The following is a 17,186-nucleotide window of genomic DNA, read 5'->3' on the forward strand; positions in this document are numbered from 1 at the left end:
TCATCTGTAAATACCAATGTGGAAAGAGGCTCCCCATATACTAAGTAGAAAACTAATAATAAAACAAGTTGCAGAACTGAATAGATAATGCCATGTCATCTCTGGGAGAAAAAGTTTTTTCTCTACAGCAAGACTAATGTTTGGAACAAAAAATACCAATCGTACGCAGTGGGAATGGAGAAGAACTTAAACTATGAGTTGTCTTTTCTCTTTCTGTCTTTTACTTCTGTATTCTTGTCTTTTTACTCACTTCTATATTGTTTAATCACGTAAAGACCTTAAGAAAATGTATTTGCTTAATCTCTTTATGTGTACCTCATGATTTTTATTTTCTTTCTCTCTAAGGGGTTGAGTTTCCACGTCCTTCTAGATCCATTCCCCTGCTCTCCTTTATAGAAAAATGCCTCAAAAGACTACCCATACCTGTTGACTTCATTTCCTCTCCTCATACTCTCTCCTGAACCCTCTGCAGTCAGGGTTTGTCCATTTTTGTCCGTTCCACAAAGATCTTGTCAACGTCTCAGGTATCTTCCCTGTGGCTAAGTCTTTAAATCATTTCTCTGCCCTTATCAACAGCATTCAATGTATTTGAGTCCTTGTCACCTCCTCCGAAAACCTTTTCCCCCCACTTGACTTTGAGCATTCCACATTCTTTAGTGTTTGTTCTCCCTCATGAGTCATTCCATCTCACTTGGCTTGGCTAGTTTCTCATCACATCCCGTTCCTCTAGATGTTAAGAGGCCCAGGGCCCAGACAGAACTCTTGTTTTCCCTGCATATCTACACTTAGTTTCTTGGTTACTTCATCCAGTTTGGCACTCAAATACCATCTAGATGTTGACAGTTGCCAAATACATCCCTCCAGTCTGTACTTCCTCTCTAAACCCATGTCCAGTTAACCAAATGTCTCAACATCCCCACTTACACATCTAATGGGCATCTCTCTTTAAAAAAAAAAAAAAAAGATTTTATTTATTTATTTATTTGAGAGAGAGAGAGAGAGAGCATGAACAGGGGATGGGGGTAGAGGGAGAAGGAGAAGCAGACTCCCCAGTGAGCAGGGAGCCTGATGCAGGACTAGCTCCCAAGACCCTGGGATCATGACCTGAGCTGAAGGCAGATGCTCAACTGACTGAGCCACCCAGGTGTCCCTCTAATAGGCATCTCAAACATGACATGTCACAGCATGCTCCCTAATGTTAAGCCAAAGCCTAGGAATCAATCTGGATTCCTTTCTCCACATTCAATGCAATGGCAAATCCTATTGGCTCAAATCTCAAAACATCTCCAATAGCCCTTGGCTCCTCACCATCTGTGCTACTATCTTCTGATCCAGAACATCCTCTGGGGTCAGATTACATCACTCCTCTTGGAAACTCTCCAGTGGCTGCCTATTTCAGATAATTTACCATTTCCAAGGTCAAAAAGGATCTTAATCCTTTGGCTCCCAATTACTGCACCCATTTCATCTCCTATGATACAGCCCCTTGCTAATTCCAAGCCATGTCCCACTGGCCTCTTTTCTGTTCCTCAGACCTCCAGGTATGCTCCTGTTTTAGGCGTGTGTGTTTTTTCCTGTCTAGAATGCTTTTCTTGATTTGTTTATAATCATTCCCCTTTGCCAGAATTGAAGTTCTATTAGGGCAAAGACTTTGGACTTTGTCATGTTCAATCCAATGCTTAGAAAAGAATTTGACACAAAGAAGGTGTTTGGTGAATATTCAATGAAATAATAAATCCATAATTATCACACAGGAATGTCAACTTCTGGGTGTGGGGGGAGCTTAAATTGGGGTATTCATAAATGAGATAAACCCTCCCAAACATGTATAGTTATGTATTTTTAATTCACTGGGAAAAGTATGCTAGCCGGTTAGAAATAAGTGAGTGAATAACACGTGTTTTAGAAACTGGAGAGGTACACAAGTTATATAAATATTGGAAAAGGAAAGGCGTCTTTTTTTTTTTTTCTTTAAAGAGGAATCATCTTGTGTGTGTTTTTTTTTTAAAGATTTTATTTATTTGATAGAGAGAGAGATCACAAGTAGGCAGAGAGGCAGGCAGAGAGAGAGGGGGAAGCAGGCTCCCTACTGAGCAGAGAGCCCAATTCAGGGCTCGATCCCAGGACCCTGAGATCATAACCTGAGCCGAAGGCAGAGGCTTAACCCACTGAGCCACCCAGGCGCCCCAGAAAGACGTCTTACGAATGTAATGAGGTCTTGAAAAATTTTCCAATTTTAATTAAAAATTAAAGAGCTAAAATTCCTGAGAAATGATCTGTGGTCATAATGAAGCAGGGACAATAAAAATATAATACCCACATATTTTATGACATTATAAAAATGTACCTCTTAATTGGCATAGAAATTCCATTCTAGTTCAGAATAACATCAGTATGGATACTACTGTTGGTATTAAATTTATAAAATTTAGCAGTTTTCTATGGCATTTTACATCTTTTTATTATTTTATTAAAAATTTTATTTATCTGTCAGCAAGCGAAAGAGAACACAAGCAGGGGAAGCAACAGGCAGAGGGAGAGGGAGAGGGAGAAGTAGGCTCCCTATTGAGCAGAGAGCCTGATGTGGGGCTTGATCCCAAGACCCCGGGATCATGACGTGAGCTGAAGGCAGCCACTTAACTGATTAAATCATCCAGGTGTCCCTGTTTTTATATTATTTTAAAATTCCTTCATTCCTTCCTTGGTTTTAGATGAATTAACAGACATTACCATTAATGTAGTTATTAACCTTCATTCAAAAATTGATCTCAGGAGTTATTCACTTTGCCTTTTTCAATTTTTAACAGAGAAATTCTAAGACTTATTTATCAAGGTAGATTATTATGAACACACTGCCCCAGTTTTTCCCAAATCAGTTCAGAAAGCACCATCCTTGATACAAACATTATTTACTAACCTCTAAGGTTCACTTAACCTATATATAAAATGTTATCTTTAATACAGGTGTAAAAATATATGCTATATGCAAGTCTTTTTAAATTCAGTGGCAGAGCCAAGTCTCTGCTATTTCTAAGATTGTACTTTATCTTACTGAAATGTTTAGAAGCTATGAATCATGATCACTGCACTGGGTTCTATTTCTGAAAGCATTTTTATCAACACATATATCAATAACAGATTCTCATTTACAAAACTCAGAAGCCACATAAAGTAAAGCTATCATAAAATATATTCCATGCTTCTGCATGAAAAAAAGAATTTATCTTGGATACTCTTTCTTAATGTCAGTTTAGAATGCATACCAGTCATTTTCCTTCTAAGAAGTCTGTGCTGATAGGAAAGGAGTTGCAAGGTTCTTGGAAACTGACATAAATGAGCTTGAGCGGTTCTGTAAGAGCAGGGTGGCTAGAAAGGATACAGTTAGCCATAATTAGTGACCAGAGAAACTAAACTAGAGGCCCTTAGGAACTGGGACTCCAGACTGCTTCCATGTCAAGTAATTTCTCATATTTGGAGGCTGCTAAATTGAGACTGATATTTTCTCTTGAAAGTTTCTATAGCTAATGTTGAGGGAGAGTTTATAAAACTCTCAAAATTCTCCAGTCTGTTTTGTGTGGGTAACTAAGCATTAAAAATATTACAGAGCTGTGGCCATCCATCTACTCCCTCACATGCTGTGTTACCATAAGAAATGAGTCAGGAATGTAAGGGAGAAATGATCAGTGAGAGGCAAGGTGACTCTAGCATCGTGTTTGTTCTGTCACTCCCTGATCAATGACGACATTAATTCCAGTCCCAATGCACTTGTTAATTTCAGACATCTATAAATAGGCCAAGATTCTCTTTTCTTACAACCAGAAATGTATCTGAAAATAATTTATTACACATTTGTATGATGATAGATAAAATTTCATTTTGGATTAATAAAAAAAGAGATTGATAAAATGTAAGTATCTGAAATAAAAAAAGAAATTATGGTGATTTGAGATATGAAAGTGAGCCCAAGGATACAAGTCACTATAGAGGAAAACTATGGGGAGAGGGAATGAAAGAAACTGGCTCCAGAGCCTGACCTCTGATGGATAATTTTTTCTTGACATTCCCTATTCCATTTTCTATATGGCCATCAGATAGGGACACATGCCCTGAAGGAAAACAAAGCAGGGCAAGAGGACAGAGGGGACAGAACCTGTACTTTAGACAGAGGGGTTGGAAAGGCTTTATGGCAAAGGTGGCATCTGAGCAAAGGTCACACTGTGATCAAACAAGAAAGCGGCTGCTGAAGCCATCCCTCTAGTAGATGAACACTTTCACCTGCAAAACCATATGCAATATACTTTATGTTTATATTCAGGTTTAAAAATCAGTAAGTTTGGGCTACGTTTGAATAGACTGAGTTTGAGCATGAAAACTAGTTAAACCTAATTGGCTCAAGAAATAGCCACTGACATTCCACGAAGAGGCCGGTGACTTAAGTACTTTTTTAAAAAAGATGAAAGAAAGTTAGCACAGCGACTCGGACCATCTGAACCTCAGTCAAACTGGCATATTGTACCAAAGACGGCTTTGTTCTTTTCTAGAGAAGGGAGTGATATCTATTAGTGCTAGGATTTTGATGGATCAATAACAGAGTGAGATGCAAAATACATGTCAAGACACAATGTCACAAAATGGCATGTTCCTAGATAATATCCTCTCCCATTGTTAAGTAGTGTGTGAATACATGCACTGATTATGTGTGTGTCTGTGTATAATTGATAAAAGATGGATGATAAACACAGATCAGATTCTTCTGAGCAAAGCCTAAAGAACCTTTATTGGAATGCTTCCAGTAAAGAAGGTTGGTGAATTTGACTTGTATTCTCTTTGCAAATCAAGTGTTCAAAATTAAGTTGTTTATTTGTTTGCGTTTCTCTCAGACAGGCTCACGTTTCACTGTCAGACAAACAGATACGGAGTATAATACTTATTCTTCCATTTTTCAAGTGATAAATGGTATGCTGAGGCTTTGAAGTTCAAGTTCCATCAAGATGCCACTTGGAATCTTTTTCTTGTCGTCAGAGTTGTCCTCTGAAAAGACTTGGGTGGATACTGAGAACCTGAAACACCAACCAAAAAATAACTCTTTAAAAAATGCTAATAAGTCCCAGCTCTCAAAAGGATTCTATGCAGATATTTTTTAAAAAGAAAAAAATGTGGTTTCATGTCACTTTTACATAAACCAGGAAATATGCAAAAACTGCCATTTTGGGTTCTGAAAGGAAAGAAGGGGCCTCTCCCTCCACTAAGCCTGGGTGCTGGCCCTGTGTCCTCCTGGAGCTGGTGGGTTTGCTAGAACCTTCTACCTAGAGGTGGATGCCTAAGGCCCAGGAATTTGAGTGGGGAGCTCTGGCAGCCCTACCACTTCATGGGGGCAGAAACAATGTCAGCTGCCTTAAGAGATCCTTCCCACTGTCGGGGATACCCCACAGCTTCTCCTTTTCTCTCTCTTTTTTTTTTTTCTGCCAGAGAACAAATGTCGATAATAGCTCCCGCTATTAGCTTTCTGACCTGGAAACAAAGGACAAGAAAGTGATTACATGCTTGCTTGTCGGAAGAAAACAAAATAAATGCTTAGAAATAGAGGAATATGTCTCTTACGTACCCTCAGTTATTCTTATAGAAATGAAAAAGGCTTCTGACCATCAATAACGATAGTCACCAAATTAACGATAAGAGAATATACTGACAGGAATGGGGGAAAGTGAAGTGTGCAGATTTAAAACGAGCCCGCTGCGGTCAACATCTCCAGAACCTGATTCATCAAGATTCCGTGAGCTCTCTCCCTCAGCAGCAGTCTCCAGGCCATCCTTGGAGTCAATCTCTCTCTCTCTCTCTCTCTCTCTCTCTCTCACGTACCACGTGATGCTCACGCTGGGTGGCACGGTGCATGGCTCCTCTGGGAAGCCTCTCTGTCCGTTTGCCCATCTGCATATCCAGCTGCCTCCCCTCTCTCGTGGTCCTTTCCATTTCCCCACTACACTGAGTGGTCCTTGAGGCACAGACCAAAACATCCTTGGTGTTTGAATGCCAACACTTGGCAGAGAACTTGGCACAGAGTGAGCCACTTGGCACATTGTTTATTTATTAATAAACATGCTTTGATGCCTACTTTCCTCCAACCATCTACAAGGCAGAGCAGTAACTGATAACAGAGCAGGGCTGCCCTTTAGAGAAGGAACTACTGTCCCTGACAGTGAGAGCGAACGCTGCTGGGAAACGTACAAAGAAAAGCAACAGGAGGGCACAGTGGCCTAGGGCTATTTGCATAGGAGAAAAATTGTAAAAGGGCTTAAGAATCTTGGACAGCACTAGACTACAGAACTATGGAAGGGCTGGTATAAACAGTGATAAAATTGCTGTGTTGTCTCAGTGCTTCTGTTTTACTAGATTTATTTTAAAACTATAGCATTTGCGCTACAATAGCTGATTATTTTTCACATATAATGTTTGAACGAACAGTAGATACTTGGAATCTAGCTAGGTCCTTTGCACATGTTTTTTCCAAAGATGGTTTTATCCACCCAGCCTCTAATGAAAGAGGAAACAGAGGCCCAGAGAGGTTGAGACTCTCCTAAGATATCTCAACAAAGAGGATGGAAAAACAGGCATTTGATTCCAGAGTGGCTCAGTTCGTGACAGTGCTCTGGTGCCTCCTTAAAAGTGCTGGCAAAAAATTTTGAAAACTAAAACATCATTGGCCTAAATTCAGACTAGAAACTTTATCCTAAAAACAGCTACTAGGCTGAAAATGAGTCTGTAGCTGTACAGCAACCCATTAGAAAATAGTTAGACTATTTGCATTAATTTTCTGAAGCATTTTTTCTCATTAGATCTTCAAAGAGAAGTAAGATTAGGTTTTCATGGAAAACATGAAAACTATTGCAGAGAGAGAGAGAGACCCCGATTTCTCATAAGACTCATGAGACAGACTTTTCCTTTTTTCTGAGAGGAGGCCTCGATTTAACGAAGAGTGTTTGGGCATTTTCCCCTTTACATCGAAAAGTAGGTAGGTGCTTAGTTTTGCATCTTTGCTCTTTGTAGAGACTTCTGTGTCTGCATGTAGAGGACAAACATTTGGTATTTCCTCCTACGTGTCAAAATAGTCCTCTTAAGGTAGATAATCCCTAATTTCTCTTTCCAACACTTGAAACCTCACATACGACATCATTTTATTTATATGTGGAGAAAACTGACCTGTGAAGAAACTCTGACCTGTCCACGTGTGACCAGCAAACTCCATTAGGGTCAGTGAACCTTTTCGAGGAGTATCTAACTGTTGGAAGAAAAACAAAAGGAGGGATGAGTTTTATTATTTCAGATATTTATAAAAATATTTTATATTTAAAAATATTTTAAAAAATATTTTTAAAAATCAGGCAACCTACCCGAAATGCGTGGGTCGTGCTGGGTCTCGAAAAGTGTTCTATCGTTAGAGATCTTTCTCGAAAAGGCAATCGCTCTAAACTGTCAGGTATCGCACTTAGCACACGGTTTTGTGGGTGCCTCCCTCTGTACTGAATAAAGGATAGTATGTTCTGGTTTAAGGTAAATGCAATCCTTAAAAAATACAAAAGAAGATCCCTGTGCTCATTGCCTTGCTAATTCAAAACTTTTTTTTTTTTTTTAAGATTTTATTTATTTATTTGACAGACAGAGATCGCAAGCAGGCAGAGAGGCAGGCGGGGCGGTGGAGAGGGGGAAGCAGGCTTCCTGCAGAGCAGAGAGCCCGATGCAGGGCTCGATGCGGGGCTTGATCCCAGGACTCTGGGATCATAACCTGAGCCGAAGGCAGAGGCTTTAACCCACTGAGCCACCCAGGCACCCCACTAATTTGCTAATTCACTAAATTCTTATTTAAAGACTGTGAAGTATAAGGTCCATCAAGCATGAATATCAATATATATTTTAATTATGTAATTTTGTTATGTAACTTGAGAAAATGGTAGTGTCCTCATAGATAAACATGGATTCAAAAGCTTAGCCACCTAAAATCCTTACTGTTAAATTAAAATAGCCATATAATTTGGCATTTGTGAAGCAACAGACTTTTTTATTAATGCAATGCTTGCATCCTTCTATTAAGACTTTACTCTAAGGGGCGCCTGAGTGGCTTAGTGGGTTAAAGCCTCTGCTTTCAGCTCAGGTCATGATCTCAGGGTCCTGGGATCGAGCCCCACATCGGGCTCTCTGCTAGGCAGGGAGTCTGCTTCCCTCTCTCTCTCTGCCTACTTGTGATCTCTCTCTGTAAAATAAATAAATAAAATTTAAAAAAAAAAAGGACTTTACTCTAAGCAACAATAAGCTAAGATGACATGTCAACCCTTTGCAACTCCTGCCTCTCTAGGAATCGGTTCGATTGCTGTACTCGAGGAGGCAAAGGAATGCAAGAGGAAATGTCTGTCACATGTTCTCTCTAGTCCTTTATGCTCCCACAACCGGAGCCCTTCTGTGTTTTGTGAAATAGAGACAAGTTACTTGTATGGGAATAAAGTGAGGACTCATTGTACACCTGGGGGGAAATGTGGTTGTTCATACCAGCCACCCCAGACCTGCCCAGCCCGTTGGCCATGGTGTGGCACGTGGAGCATGGGTGCACTTGGGAGAATGAGGGCTGGTCAAAATGGCACAGGTGTTTTCCTGAGGTCTTACTTTATGCAGGCAGAATTTACCACCTATAAAGTCATTTCACCCTTACAACAATTCTTGGAGGAAGGAAACACGATGGCCCTTTAACAGGTGAGAAAATTAAGTCCCAGGGAAAATAATGTCTACAAGTCATGCAGCGTTTGCCTGGCAGGGTTCAAACACAGATCTCCCTGTCTGCTGACCTGACTTTCATGCTCTTTCTTCCCTCTACCATCCTGACTATCAGATGTTCTGTGACACCTGGACCTTCTGACTTAGTTCAAATCATGTCTGTATTTTCACTAAACAGTGAATTAACCCTCCCGCCCCCTGTCCCTTGTCGCACGGCAGTTACTTTCAGGAAGCAAATCACGGAGACATTTGATGGCACTGAGTTCATTGGGAAGGGCCAAAATTATATTTCGCTTGTTTGTCTGTTTTCCCACAGACAATCTAAATGGTGCATGTAGATAGAAAAAGAGTTGTCTTACAGAAACAGGGCGAGATCCAGGAATCACCATATTCTGCTCCCCGGTCTCGGCACCTACTGGGGGTAACCTGCTCCAGGTGGAAACCGGTGGGGAGGACACTCGCTCCATGCCAGTTTGCCTGTGAACACAACAATACATGACTGAGCAGCGGGTTCTGGACAGAGGGGGGCAAGTCCCTACCCTGAACCTCCTCATCTGAACTACTAATCACAGCTGCCTTCCAAAAGAAATGCTCACATAGAATGAGCAGAGTATCAGCCAGACCAGTGCGGAGAGGCGACTGACCACCAGCTCTAGTCACCTCCTCCTTGGTTAGCAGTGATGTCAACCTGTATTTCCTGAGTGCTCGGCTGTGCCAGCCCCTTGCAGAACATAAGTTCCTCCCCCTAAAGAGCTTACAGGTTCTTGAAAACATGATGAAAACCCACAAAGTAATTAGAGAACAATTTAATCAGTTTATGTAATAAAAGGCCATAGTGAATGATTCTAAATGTACGTACTGTAGAAATTTAGGGCATGGATTGATTTTAAAATAAAATCAATACTATAAAACCTACATAAGGTCATTAAAAGGAGAGGCAAAATATGTTTTTCCTTTTAATTTTTTTTTCATTTATTTGAGAGAGAGAGAGAGAGAGAGAGCATGAGCTGGGGGAGAGGCAGAAGGAGAAGCAGGCTCCCCTTGGAGCAGGGAACCCGATGCGGGACTCGATCTATCCCAGGACCCAAGGATCATGACCTGAGCTGAAAGCAGTTGCCTAACCGACTGAGCCACCCAGGTGCTCCAAGAATATGTCCTTTGATGGGAAAACTAATAATTGTGACAATGTCAGTTATCCCCACATTTTTAATAGATTTAAGGCCTGAGGTTCAATGTGATACTTTTCATTTTTGAATTTGACAATCAGAACATAAAGTTTGTCAGGAAATGTTAATAAAAGAAGAGTAATGATGATAGACTTTCCCTACCAGATATTGACATTGAAACATTATCTAGTTCATGCACAAGAATAGAGATGGATATTCTAGGAAAAGATTCTAATTCATTTATTCATTAATAATAAAGTTATGAAAGGGGTTGGGCAAGATGGCAGAGAAGTAGGAGACCCTGTTTCAACCGGTCCCCTGACTTGAGCTAAATATCTATCAGAACACTCTGAACACCCATGAAACCAGCCTGAGATGTAGGATTATATACTTCTGGATATCTATGGTGGCAGAAAACACTAGTGGAGAGGTAAAGCAGAGTGGGAATGCTTAGACTGATATCAGAGGACAAACAGAAGGGGGAGGGAGTCACCAGAACTGACCCACTGGAAAGTAATACCCCAATATGAAAGTGCCCTCTGCTTGGGAACCAGCATTAACATGGAGTCTGGTTAAAAGCACTCAAAAAGAACAAAAAGTTTTAAGAGGAAATTGGTGGAATTCGGTGGCCACAGGCATGGACCTAACCCCACGGCCCAGAGCGGTCACAGCCAGCACGCACCCATGTCTGAGAGAGCCAGGCAGGGCTCCCAGTTGGTGGTCCCTGAGTCTGTGGCTTTCTGCAGCTTGCACCACCGCTGGGGCGGGGCACATCTCCACCTATGCCTGAGACAGCCTGGCACAGGCTCCTGCCAGAAATCTGCAGCAATCTGCAACCTGGGTTGCCATGGGGTCCGAGTACACCCGGCATGGGCGTGGACTCTATACAGCAGTTCCAGCAACAGCAGGCATCGGTAGTGGGCTCACCTGGACCAATATCACTTTCGGTTGTAGTGGCATTGGGGTGCCACTAAAGGGGCCTTGGGAGACCACTGAGACAGTGGCTGGGAGTGCACACTGCCTGTGGGAGGCTGTGGTGTTCAGTGGAGTTTGCAAAGGGGGAGTCCATGTGTTCTGGACCACCCAGAGGGGAGCAGACTGGGTACAGACAGTTTACTTTGCACTAACCCTCAGAAAAGCTGCAAAGGGCCACCAAAGAACAAAAAGCTCCAGAGAACAAAAGCCTGAAAAACCAGTTTCCACAGAGCCCAGCCTCTTGATAGGGGGCAGGACAGCTCAGCCCAGGCAAGAGTGACTGAAAAACAATGTAGCAGGCCCCTCCCCCAGAAGACAAGCCAAAAGAACAAGAGGATAATAACCACAGGGTCCCCATAAAACTGTAAAACCCCAACATCAGAGGAAAACAATATATTAAGCCCCTTGTATTGCCCCCAAACCTGCATATTTCATAGATAAAATTTTTTTAAAATATTTGTTCTCACGATTCTTTTTATTTTTCTAACCTACTTACCATTACAACTAGATTTTAATACAACATCTAGATGTTTGTATACAACATATGCAGATGTTTATGTTTATAAACATTGTTGTTTATAAACATATTACATGATGCTTATCATGTAATATTAGATATATTAAACTTCTTTTTTTTTTTTTTTTAAAGATTTTATTTATTTATTTGACAGAGATCACAAGTAGGCAGAGAGAGAGAGAGAGAGAAGCAGGCTCCCCACTGAGCAGAGAACCCGATATGGGACTCGATCCCAGGACCCTGAGACCATGACCCGAGCCGAAGGCAGCGGCTCAACCCACTGAGCCACCCAGGCGCCCAGATATATTAAACTTCTATCATATTACATGATTCTTATCATGATAAGAATCATGTAATATGATAGAAGTTTAATACAACATATTACATAGTAACTTTTAAACTTGAACTTTTTTAATACATATACCTGTGTTTCTTTTTCTTTTCTTTTCTCTTTATATATATATATAGATATAAGCTTCTAGGTAATTCTTTTCCCCTATTCAATACTACCCCTATATATAAAACAGTTTTAATTTCCCTATATATCTGGAAAGTTGAGTCGTTTAAGGAAGATAACAAGATACGCGGAGGAAGAACTGAAATAACCTTCCTTGCCCGCCCACATTGAGGGTTTTTAACCACCCTCCCATCTTATTCTTCTGTCAGTGTTTCTGTGTATTTGTTTTTGTACTATAGAAATCTTACTTTTGGGACTCATTTTGGCTGGGTTTTTTCTTGTTTTTCTCCCTTTCTCTCTCTCTTTTTTTCCTTTTTTTCTTTCTTTTTGGTGGTGACTTCTGATTGCTCCGAAACTGTTCAAGGTTCAACTTGACTGGATCATGGTTGATATACCCAGATATACATCCCCTTAACCACCTTTCACCAAATGATTAAGAGGAGGAACATCCAACAGAGAAAAAATTCAGAGACTGTGGCCTCTGTCACAGATTTCTGTGACATAAACAATATGTTTGAATTCAGGGTAACAATTATCTAGGCGATGACTAGGTTGGAGAAGACCATTAGTGACAACATAGAATCTCCAAGAGTGGAAGAGAGAGCTGATCTGGCAGAACCTAAAAATGCTATCAATGAGATCCAATCTAATCTAAATACTCTAACAGCTAGGGTAAATGAGGCAGAAGATAGAATTAGTGATCTAGAAGACAAACTGATTGAAAAGAAGGATCAGGAGGAGGCCTGGACCAAACAGCTTGGAAGCCATGAAAACAGAATTATGGAAATAAATGACACCATGAACCATTCCAATGTCAGAGTGATTGGGATCCCTGAGGGGATGGAAAAAGAGAGAAGACTAGAAGATATAGTAGAAAATATACTGGACAAAAATTTCCTTAATCTGGGGAATGGAACAAGTGTTCATGTCCTAAAGGCAGAGAGGATACCCCCCAAGGTCAACAAGTCTAGAAAGACCTTGAGACACTTAATTGTGAAATATATGAATCATAAAATCAGAGATGATGTCTTAAGGGCAGCTAGGGAGAAGAGATTCCTTACATACAGAGGAAGGACAATCAGAATAATGTCAGACCTGTCCACAGAAAACTGGGAAACCAGAAAAGGCTGGAAAGACATTCAGGGCACTAAATGAGAAGAGCATGCAGCCAAGAATACTTTATCTGAAGGTAAGGATGACATTCAGAATGGATGGAGAGATAAAGAGCTTCCAAGACTGGCAAGGTTTAAAAGATTATGTGACCACCAAGCTGCCACTAAAGAAATATTAAGGGAGGTTCTATAAAAGAAGAAAGAACCCAAGAATGACATAGAACAGAAATTCACAGAGACAATCTATAGAAACAAGGACTTCACAGGCAACATGATGTCAATAAAAAAATGTATCTTTCAATAATCACTCTCAATGTGAATGGCCTAAATACTCCCATAAAATGGCACAGGGTTGCAGATTGGATAAAACAACAGGGCCCATCATATGCTGTCTATAAGAGACATATTTTGAACCTAAACAAACATCAAGACTGAAAGTGAAAGGATGGAGAACCATCTTACATGTCAATGGGCCTCAAAAGAAAGCTGGGATAGCAATTCTCATATCAGATAATTTAGATTTTAAGCTGAAGAATGTAGTCAGAGATACAGAAGGACACTACATCATTATTTTTTTAAAGATAATAATTTTTTTTTCAGATTTTATTTATTTATTTGACTGACAGAGATCACAAGTAGGCAGGGAAGCAGGCAGAGAGAGAGGGGAGGAAGCAGGCTCCCTGCTGAGCAGAGAGCCCGATGTGGGGCTTGATCCCAGGACCCTGGGATCTTGACCTGAGCCGAAGGCAGAGGATTTAACCCACTGAGCCACCCAGGTGCCCCCACTACATCATTCTTAAAGGGTCTATCCACCAAGAAGATCTAACAATTATAAATATTTATGCCCCCAACATGGGAGCAGCCAACTAATAGCCAACTGTTAAACAAAATAGAGTCATACTGATATGAATACATTAACTGGAAGGGATCTTAACATGCCACTCTCAGCAATAGACAGCTCGCCTCAGCAGAAAATCAGCAACGAAACAAGAGCTTTGAATAACACATTGGACCAGATGGACCTTATAGACATATACAGAACATTCCACCCTAAAACAACAGAATACTCATTCTTCTCAAGTGCACATAAAACTTTCTCCAGAATAGACCACATACTTGATCACAATTCAGGGCTCAACTTACACCAAAGGACTGAGATTATTCCCTGCATATTCTCAGACCACAATGCTTTGAAACTGGAACTCAACCACAAGAAAAAGTTTGGAAGGAATTCAAACACTTGGAAGCTAAAGACCATCCTGCTCAAGAGTGTTTAGATTAACCAGGAAATCAAAGAAGAACTTAAACAATTCATGGAAACCAATGAGAATGAAGACACTTTAGTCCAAAATCTATTGAATATGGCAAAGGCAGTCTTAAGGGGGAAATACATAGCTGTCTAAGCCTCAATCAAAAAAAAAAAAAAAAAAAAAAAGGAAAAATCCCAAATACACCAACTCTCTTTACACCTTAAAGAACTGGAAAATCAACAACAAATTAAGACAACCCCACTCACAGTAAGGGAAATAATTAAGATTAGAGCAGAGAGCAACGAGTTAGAAACTAGAGATACAATAGAACACATCAATGAAACTAGAAACTGGTTCTTTGAAAGAATTAATAATATTGATAAACCACGGGCCAAACTGGGAAGGGCCCCTTCCATAAGAAAAGGGAGAAAACCCAAATTAATAAAATTATGAATGACAGGGGAGAGATCATGACTAACAACAAGGGAATAGAAACAATCATCAGAAATTATTATCAACAACTATATGCCAATAAGTTAAGCAACCTAGAAGAAATGGATGCATTCCTGGGAAGCTATAAACTTCCAAGACTGAAACAGGAAGAAACTGGCAACCTGAATAGACCAATAACCAGTAATGAGATTGAAGCAGGAATGAAAAACCTCCCAAAAAACAAGAGTCTGGGACCTGATGGATTCCCTGGGGAATTCTACCAAACATTCAAAGAAAAAATAATACCTATTCTTCTGAAGCTGTTTCAAAAAATAGAAGGAACAGAAGGAAAACTTCTAGACTCTTTCTATGAGGCCAACATTACCTTGATCCCAAAACCAAGCAAAGACCCCATCAAAAAGGAGAATTTCAGACCAATATCCCTGATGAATATGGATGTCAAGATTCTCAAGATCCTAGCTAATAGGATCTAACAGCACATTAAAAAGATTATCCACCATGACCAGGTGGGATTTTATCCTTGAGATGCAAGGGTGGTTCAACATTTTCAAATCAATCAATGTGATAGAACAAATCAGTAAGAAGAAAGAAGAACCACATGGTCCTCTCAATTGATGCAGAAAAAGCATTTGACAAAATACAGCATCCGTTCCTGATTCAAATTCTTCGAGGTACAGGGATAGAGGGAACATTCCTCAACTTTGTAAAATCTTTGAAAAACCCACAGTGAATATCATTCCCAATGGGGAGAAACTGACAGCCTTCCCATTGAGATCAGGAACATGACAAGGATGCTCACCCTTGCCACTGTTGTTCAACATCGTACTAAAAGTCCTAGTAACAGCAATCAGCCAACAAAAAGTAATAAAATGTTTCAAATTGGCAAAGAAATCAAACTCTCTCTCTTCATAGATGACATGATACTTTATATGGAAAATCCAAAAGACTCCATACCCAAACTACTAAAACTCATACAGCAATTCCGTAATGTGGCGGATACAAAATCAATGCACAGAAATCAGTCGCTTTCTTATACGCTAACAACGGAAATATAGAAAGGGAAATCAGAGAATCAATTCCATTTACTATGGCACCAAGAACCATAAGATACCTTGGAATAAACCTAACCAAAGAGGTAAAGGATCTGTACTCGAGGAGCTACAGAACACTCATGAAAGAAATTGAAGAAGACACAAAAAGATGGAAGACTATCCCATGCTCATGGATCAGAAGAATAAACATTATTAAAATGTCTCTACTGCCCAGAGCAATCTATACTTTCAGTGCCATCCTGATAAAAATTCCATCAGCATTTTTCAAAGTACTGGAACAAACAATCCTAAAATTTGTATGGAACCAGAAAAGACCCGGAATTGCCAAGGAAATGTTGAAAAAGAAAAAAACAAAGCTGGGTGCATCAAGTTGCCTGATTTCAAGCTATATTACAAAACTGTGATCACTAAGACAGCATGGTACTGGCACAAAAACAGACACATAGATCAATGGAACAGAATAGAGAGCCCTGATATGGATCCTCAACTCTATGGTTAACTAAAATCTTTGACAAAGCAGGAAAAACTGCCCAGTGGAAAAAAGACAGTCTCTTCAATAAATGGTGCTGTGAAAATTGGACAGCTATGTATAGAAGAATGAAACTCAACCATTCTCTTATACCATACACAAAGATAAATTCGAAATGGATGAAAGACATGAGGCAGTAATCTATCAAAATCCTAGAGAAGAACATAGGCAGTAACTTCTTTGACATCGGCCACAGCAACTTCTTTCAAGACATGTCTCCTGGAGTGCCTGGGTGGCTCAGTGGGTTAAGGCCTCTGCCTTTGGCTCAGGTCGTGATCCCAGGGTTCTGGGACTGAGCCCCATGTTGGGCTCTCTGGTCAGCGGGGAGCCTGCCTTCTCTGTCTCTCTCTCTCTCTCTGCCTGCCTCTCTGCCTACTTGTGATCTCTGCCTGTCAAAATAAATAAATAAAATCTTAAAAAAAAAAAAAAAAGACATGTCTCTAAAGGCAAAGGAAATAAAAGCAAAAATGAACTTTTGGGATTTCATCAAGATAAAAACCTTCTGCACAGCAAAGGAAACAGTCAACAAAACAAAGAAGCAGCCCATGAAATGGGAGAAGATATTTGCAAATGACACTACAGACAAAGGGCTGATATCCAAGATCTATAAAGAACTCAAACTCAACACCCCAAAAACAGATAATCATGTCAAAAAATGGGCAGAAGACATGAACAGACACTTCTCCAGAGAAGAAACACAAATGGCTAACAGATACATAAAAAAATGTTGATCATCATTAGCCATTAGGGAAATTCAAATCAAAATCACATTGAGATACCACCTTATACCAGTTAGAATGGCCAAAAATAAAGAGGACAGGAAACAACGTGTGTTGGAGAGGATGTGGAGGAATGGGAAACCTTACACTGTTGGCGGGAATGCAAGTTGGTACAGCCACTTTGGAAAACAGTGTA

The 17,186-nt window shown here is 40.3% G+C and overlaps 1 protein-coding gene across 1 annotated transcript in view; it reads right to left on the minus strand.

Moving 5' to 3' along the window:
• Positions 1 to 4,748: 4,748 nt before the first annotated feature.
• FAM149A (family with sequence similarity 149 member A) overlaps positions 4,749 to 17,186 on the minus strand; it is a 61,189-nt gene continuing 48,751 nt past the window's right edge. The window contains exons 11-14 of the mRNA XM_082715713.1: positions 9,120 to 9,237; positions 7,389 to 7,517; positions 7,198 to 7,276; positions 4,749 to 5,060 (exon numbers count right to left, since the gene is read on the minus strand). Of these exons, the coding sequence (XP_082571839.1) occupies positions 4,987 to 5,060; positions 7,198 to 7,276; positions 7,389 to 7,517; positions 9,120 to 9,237 (400 nt within the window). The 3' untranslated portion in view covers positions 4,749 to 4,986. The remainder of the gene's footprint in view (positions 5,061 to 7,197; positions 7,277 to 7,388; positions 7,518 to 9,119; positions 9,238 to 17,186) is intronic.

Source organism: Mustela nivalis (genome assembly GCF_964662115.1).
Source record: "Mustela nivalis genome assembly, chromosome: 20".
Lineage (NCBI taxonomy): Eukaryota > Metazoa > Chordata > Mammalia > Carnivora > Mustelidae > Mustela > Mustela nivalis.